Source organism: Octodon degus, unplaced genomic scaffold (genome assembly GCF_000260255.1).
Source record: "Octodon degus isolate 3935 unplaced genomic scaffold, OctDeg1.0 scaffold00015, whole genome shotgun sequence".
Taxonomy (NCBI): Eukaryota; Metazoa; Chordata; class Mammalia; order Rodentia; family Octodontidae; genus Octodon; species Octodon degus.
Genome location: NW_004524591.1, coordinates 13,159,782 through 13,167,464, shown reverse-complemented (window position 1 = coordinate 13,167,464; position 7,683 = coordinate 13,159,782). Strand labels below are relative to the sequence as shown.

Below are 7,683 nucleotides of genomic sequence, written 5' to 3'. Positions count from 1 at the left end.
AATATGGAACAGGTATTTTTCATCAAGTATTGATATGTTGAACTTCAAGTCCCTAAACCCTTCTTTTTTGAGGTGCTTGGGATTGAAGATTTTGCTCACACTGGGCAAATATGCTACCTCTGAGCTACACCTTCAACCCCAAACATAATCCCATATCTTGTTTGAATACAGAAAGCATATGAAAAGCTGAAGCCATATTAAAATATGACACAATGCTTATGATGAAATAACATGGGCCATGATAGATTAAGTCATATTTTAATTTAGGAGGCAAGTATTCCAGGCTTAAGTTCTTGTTCCTCTTGTTTCTTGCTGTTTGAGGCCATAGGCACATCATTTAACCTATCTTGGCTCTGCCTGCTCATCTATAAAACATGACTACTACTTCATGTCAGCCAACATACAGCCATGAGAGAAAGTATGTAAAACCTGTTTCTGCTGTGGCTGTCGCACAGGAAGTACTTAATAAACATGTCTCCTTGTTCCAAGAATCTAGAAAAGGAATTGCTTTTCTGTTTGGATGACTCATAGGTCCAAAGCTTACCACAGAGGGGGAAAGAGAAGAGTGAATACAATCCATGAATAATAAGTCCTGAATATAATCAGAGAAAAAAAAGCTCGAATGCTCTACTAGTTATATTTTAAAAGGTGCTGGTACTGCTTTAACTAGATGAAAAGATGAAAGAAAACATGATACTAAAAATGTAATCTTGTCTTCTCTTTCATTTCAAAAGGCATTGAAATGGACAGGTTTTGAAGAGTGCCAGAACTTCAAAAGAGCCCCCTTTCTAACTTTGTGATATGTAAGGAAGAAGTCACACAGGGGGCTTCCCAAGGGCATCTCAGTCTTTGAAGGTGACATGCCCTGTGACTTTCCTGTGACTTGTGGGTGCTTCTCAGAATATTTCTAGAACATAGCTCCATGGCACATTGGGAAATAATGTTGGTGAGTTCAGAGGGGTCCTGACAGTACCCTGGGCTCAGTTCAGTGGTTTATCAGTGGGACAGGCTGTGGCAGGCTCTTAGGATTGTTCCTGAGTTCATGGTGGGCCTCTGGGAGTGCTTATGGAATGTTCATTCATCCTGGCCCACTACTCAGCTGACATGTTCTCCTCAGCCCATGTTTGTTTCTGGAGAGTATTCATTATGGTTTAGGTCTACAAATGTCCCTCAAAATCTCATGTATTCAGAGGTAGGACTGAATCACTAAAGGAGACTGAATCATGGGGGGAATATACAGAATATACTTACTAGGGGATTAATCCAGTGGTTCCAAGTTTTTTTGTACCAGGAACCAGTTTCATGGAAGATGGAGAGAGGTTTGGGTTGATTCAAGCACATTACACTTATGGTATATTTATTTCTATTATTATTGAATTAGATTCTGATGAAGTGTGCTCACCCCAGATCCCTCATTGTGCAGTTCATAGCAGGGTTCAAGCTCCTAAGAGAATCTAACACTGCTGCTGATCCCACAGGAGGCTACACTCAGACGGTAATGAGGATGCTTGGGGAGTGGCTGTAAATGTGGAGGAAGCTACACACATCCACTGGTCTCCTGCTGTGAGCCCCACCTCCTAAGAGGCCACAGAATAGCACTGGCCTGTGGCCTGAGGTTGGGGATCCCTGGATTAGTCAGTCTATTGATGGGTTTATAGCTGAAGGTGCTATTAGGAGTTGGGCCAGGCTGGAAGGACATGGAAGGGTGTATCTTGGCCTGGCCTCCTTCCTTTGTCACTCTCCTCTCTGCTTCCTGGATGACCTGGGTTGAGCAGCTTCCCTCAGCTCAGCCTTCTACTGAGCTGCTTCTCTGTTGCAGCCAGCCCTGGATGGGCTGAACCTCTGCAAACCCTGAGCCAAAGTGAACCTCTTTTTTTTTGGTGAACCTATTCTGATTTCAGTTTCAGGAATGGACATTGTGGGGAAAACCAGCTGATACAGCACTTAAGATCACTAGCTTTTCTTTAGAAAACCACAAAATTCCTTATGCTATTCTTCTTCTTCTTTTTTTTTTTTTTCCAGAATAGGCATTTTGGGGTTGATTATGGTTATCCGTAACTTTTGTCTAATGTGTAAAAAAAGCCAAGCAGCATATTTCACAGTAAAACTCAACTAACTTGTTAGGGTAGTTGGCTTATATCTTACCGTCAGACCTAGGGAAAATGTTGACAGAAATTTTAAAATATCTTTTCATTGACTTAAAAATATTTTAAACATACACTATGAAATAGTTTCTAAGGAAAGCAAATGAGCCTCATAAAAATGCAAGTATAAAAAAACTAACATTAAGCAACTTAACATTAAGTCCATTACCTTTGAGGAATTTCTGAACATTTAAGGTATTTGTACTTTATGCTGAATTTTATACCTGAACTTCTAATTTATGAAAAAGATCAACAATACTAGAAGATAAAGACATTTCTCTACAGAAATACTAAAATGAAGCTGTTCATTTAAATTTTCCCAGTGGTTATATTGTTCAGATTTAGGGCTAATTTACCTGTGTATAAATAAGAGAATGTCGAATGGTAGTATAAGTGTCCTATGGAACATCATTTAGCATTGAATAAAGTGAGGTAGATTTACAAGTACAGACAAAGAAGAGATATTTATGGTGTTTGTGCATTTTTAGTTTCAACACTGGTGATCTAGAACTCCATAGGGCTGAGGCAGAAGAATTGCAAGTTTGATCCTAGTCTGGGCAATTTAGTGATTTAATGAGATTGTTTCATAGACAAACAAATAAGTAAATACATGGGTTAAGGATGTAGCGCTGTGTGAAGGCTCTGGGTTCAATCCCCAGCACCCTTCATCCTCACTCAGAAAACAATTGTAGAACATTAAGCATAGCATGAATCCATTCACATAAAAACCAAAACAAATCCATGTCCATGTGTTGAATATATTTATAAATGCACAGAGAAAGATCTGGAAAGAAACCCCGCCAACTCTGGGATTTGTCCCTGTCATTGAGATTTAGAAACTTTTACTTTGGACTTCTCTCTTATTTGCTTGGCTTTTTACTAGGGAACATGAATAAACATTATAATTTAAAACATTTCAAAAAAAGAAGAAGAGGGGCTGGTGAGATGGCTCCATGGTCTAAAGCACCTACTTAGAACAAGCTTAGCAAAGCACAGGGACTGTGGTTCAATCCCCCAGCACCACATGCCAGCCAGCCCCGCCCCCTGGTGGGCTGAGCTGGCCACACACACACACACACACACACAAATTAAAGAAGAAGAAGAAGAAGAAGAAGAAGAAGAAGAAGAAGAAGAAGAAGAAGAAGAAGAAGAAGAAGAAGAAGAAGAAGAAGAAGAAGAAGTTGGTTATGGTGGTGCATGCCTCTGATTCCAGCACTCAGGAGGCTGAGGCAGGAGGATTGCTGCAAGTTTGAGGCCAGCCTGGGCTACAAAGTCAGTTCAAGGCCAGCCTGAATAGCACAGTGAAACGCTGTTGCAAAGAGATTAAAAAAAAAAAAATCTGTAACCAGAACATATGTCTCAGTTTGTGTTCTTTAACAATATCTCATTTTAACAGTTAATTGTTTATAATAACAGATGTTGGTAAAACAGCTACAAAAAGTTTACACATGGTGACTGGGTGTTTCTTCCAGGCTCCATCATGGCGACTTCTTGTGACCAGTTCAAGGATGTCACCCTGGCGTACAGAAAGATGGCGGAGGGCCCATCTGGGGCTGGGTGGGGAATCAGATGGAAGCCTCTACTTCCCAAAGGGGACTCTTGGGAGTTTCTCAGGAATCCTCACAGACTATCTACAGAGGTTTGTATGTGAGGAATCATCACTCCATCCTAAGCAGCCCTATAATGGCTGAGATGCTGTGGCCTACTTGCTCGCAGAGGAGTCCAAGTGGCATCCTTTCTCAGGCCCTGTGGAAGCCCTGCAAGTATTGGCTGGGTTTTCATGGACCCTGATAGGAGTGGGCAAGGTAGGCAATGAGGACCAGTGTGGGAGAGGGCTGAGAGACGGAAGCAGAGGCCTGATGCTTCAGACGGAGCCAGCCTTGAAAACCAGGAGAGAGACTGAAACGTAATCGGCTAGAAGACAGCAGGCAATGCATACACAGAGCAAGGGCTGATGCAAAATGGGAGGGTTATGGACACATTTTTTATGGACCACCAAATTCTACTGGCGAAGTGACTTTAAAAACACCTCTTTTGTTCCTTGTTCCAGAAGCTCAAAATGGCCATAAAGTGCTTTTTAAAAATGAACAGGTACAAAGTGGAGTCATTGTAGAGTCTCCACAGATTTCTTTTAAGCAGGCATTTATTTATATGTCTATGTACTTATTTGCTGGTGCTGACAATGGAAGCCAGGACCTCAAACACAGCTATCAGGTGCTATATCGCTGACACCCAGGCCTGAGCCCCTATCAAGTTCCTAGTAGGAGGCTAGGCTTACAGCTGATAGGTAGAGGGCATAGCGTGTGGAAGGCCCTGGGTTCCATTCCTAGCACTGCTAACTAGTAAATAAAACCTGTGATGGTGAACCTCTCAGAGCTTTCAATGTTAACAGCTGAGGCTGCGTGCATGCCATAGGCTCACCATGCTGACCTGCATGAAAAATTTTTTAGCCATTAAGGGATCCCCCCGAGACACCATCCCTAGAATGCTTACCTGAGGAAGGGGTGGGGTTTGGAAGTGTGGAAGGTGAGGGACAAGGTCCGGGCACCGCAGCTTGCACAGTGAGGTTAAGGTTGAAGGTTCCATTGAGTACGTAGGTGTGATTCAAGGTGTGATTGTTGGAAATGAATAGGCCAGTGTTATCTCCAAAGTTCCACTTGTAGTAAATGGAAGACTGATTGAGGAAGTGGCTGGGATCATGAATCAGGACATCAAATATGATGGGGAGATCTCTGAGGAATGTTTTATCAGACACATTTCGATCATTTTTCTGGGACATGATCACAAACACAGGAATCTGATCTAAAAAGACATACCAAAGAGAGAGAGAGAAAATAATGCTTCATTGTAAGCAAAGGACTACAATAATTATTTTAGGTTAAAAGATTAAAATTAGGGGTAACTCAGCATCAAGCTTTCCTTTTATATGTAAGTTTTCTAGAGTTTCCATGAGCCATTCTAGAAAGCAGATGGGATATAACATAATTAAATACATGAGCTTGGGCCAGGGCCCAAGTGATTTATAACCTAACGCAGAATACTTGGTCCTAATCCTTTCCTTCCTCTCTCCCTCCCTCCCTCCCTTCCTCCCTTCCTTCCTTCCTTTATGTATTTAGGACAGGGTCTACAGGGTCTACAAGTTCTCACTATGTAGATCGGACTCAAAGTGATTTTCCTGCTTTCAGCCTGCCAAGCGCTGGGATTACAGGTGCATGCCACCATGCCAAGTCTCAGTAGCTATCTCAGCGTGCCCAGGGGACAGGGCCAGCACGGCGTGCTGGGATTGAACCCCAGCCACCGCACTCTGCCTAAGCAGGTGCTTTAGTCTGCTGAGCTATCTGGCTGGCCCTCCTGTTCCTTTCTTAGCCTGCTGAGGTCTACAGAACAAAATGCTTCATCCTCAGTTAACTGAGAGCATGCACCACGCACCTGTTACCTCGTACACATCTCTAACTTGTGCGATGGGGATGTAGGCCCGGCCATGCCTTCTGTAGACAGTCACCTCCATGACCTGAGGGCCCAGGGTCAGATTGGCTGTGTTTATAGAAATTCTTACCGAACACCGTCCCAGTATTTGGAGATACTGACCTTTGAGAGAGTGGAGATTTTTAGTTATTGGCAAGATGACATGATAATCAAAGATGTCACTTCATAAAGACTAATGACAATTTAGAGATTGCTCTGAGGAGGGAAGACAGGATGGGAATATAGTGGTGTTTCAGAAAGGAGAAAAAGAAATGGTACAGATTTTTTTTTTTTTTCATCAGGGGTTGAACTCAGGCCCTTGTGCTTACCAGGCAAGCGCTTATTCTACTGAACTATCTCCTCAGCCCCTGGTACTGATTTTTATGTAAAACTTTGTGAAGCAAATCCAGTCATATAATTGCATATAATTGGTTAAGATGAAATATCTGTTTATTGGAATAATACGCTTAGTCCTTGGTTTGTGAATAAATATTTCATATAAGTTAAGTGATTTGTCTCTTGAAGAACAGATTTTCCTATAGAAAATACATTTAATGTAATAATGTCCAAGAGAATTAAAAAGTTGCACTCAAATTTATCTTATTTTTGTAAAATATAGCTATAACTTTATCATTAAGCAGATTTCTTTGAAAAGATCTAAACCCTCCACTTTCCAATAGTATTTGTGTACAAATATAACAGAAAATAATAAAAGTAAAATAGAGCATACAAGGGAACACAATGGTTCCATAAACACATTTCTAGGGACTTTGAGCTGTTCCTGCCTTTTTTTTTCTCCAGTCCTCTCACAAAATAACTGCCACTGGCTGGCAGGTGAAGGCAGTTCTCCAGGGCTCTAGGACTTTTCTAACCCGATCAGGGCACCTGATAGCCTGTCACTGGCTGTTTGGGTATTGTGAGATGTATGCTTGAGACCCAGGATGTTAAATGTTTTTTGCACAGTTGAACAGGTGAGAACACACTCTGGTCTCGGGCAGGGTGTAATTTGGTTTGGCCCTTCCCCTGGAGAGGCAAGGACAGCTCTGTGGAGGCTGAGAAGTGGGGTCTCTCCAGGTAGTTATACACGAGGGCATGTTAGCCCCAGCACTGAGAGGTGAGGTCACACTTAGTACAGGGAGAACATTACTTAACTCTGAGATCAGAGCAGAAGATGGAAACCCCAGGCAGCCTCATTAGAAGGCAGAGCAATTTCTAGGCTGAAGGCTGATTTTAAATAAAAACATCTGATCTGGTTAGGTTAATGGAATGTTAACTAAGCTCAAAAGCCTCGGGAGTGTCAGTGACCACAAGTCCCTGGAAACTGTTAGGATTGTTGTGGGAAGGACGAGCCAAGGAAACTATGTGTGGTGAAGTGGCTGACAGGGCCAGGATGGCACCAGGCCGAAGTTGGCCTTGTAGGAATTGATTTAAATAGATGGGCTTGACATCTGGCATATTTTATACTTTGTTCAGTGAATACGCATTATTGTTTTATTTGGATGTGTAAGTAAGCTCACTGAAGAACAAAGAATTCACTCTAGGATTTAGAAATCTGGAGACTGATTAGATGGTAGTTTTCAAATACTTGGCAGTGATATTTAGTGGCATTTTAAACTATTAACAGCCTTGCTAATAATAGTCCAAATTTGCTTCTCCTAAACTAACCACTTCATCCAAAATAAAGGAAAATAAATATTTACAGTTTAAAAAGGGCAGGCTATGTCAACTAAGAATAGCTTATTTTATTTCTACACAATAGAATACTGTGTTATGCCACATTAAACTAATACATACTTTATTGATTAAGTAATTTTTGATGATACAGTTAAATGGTCATGACAGTAGGCAAAAAGTATAATATGCTTGTAATCAAGACATGTTAGTACTGAATACTAGTGTGATGGGGATCATCTCTGTGGTCAGGTTTGGCTGCGTTTTTATATGTGCTTTCCTCATTTTCCTAAAAAGATCATACATTTCTTTATTTTTCAAACATTCCTTTCAGAATATTAAAAAATAGAGACTACATGCCTACCCATGTACTATCCAAATAAATGTTCTTTTTTTTTTTTTT

The 7,683-nt window shown here is 41.3% G+C and overlaps 1 protein-coding gene across 1 annotated transcript in view; it reads right to left on the bottom strand.

Annotated features, from left to right (window-relative positions):
- Positions 1-7,683, bottom strand: part of Gpnmb (glycoprotein nmb) — a 31,126-nt gene that overhangs the window by 9,877 nt on the left and 13,566 nt on the right. The window contains exons 5-6 of the mRNA XM_004626563.2: positions 5,574-5,732; positions 4,638-4,946 (exon numbers count right to left, since the gene is read on the bottom strand). Coding sequence (XP_004626620.1) covers positions 4,638-4,946; positions 5,574-5,732 — 468 coding nt within the window. The remainder of the gene's footprint in view (positions 1-4,637; positions 4,947-5,573; positions 5,733-7,683) is intronic.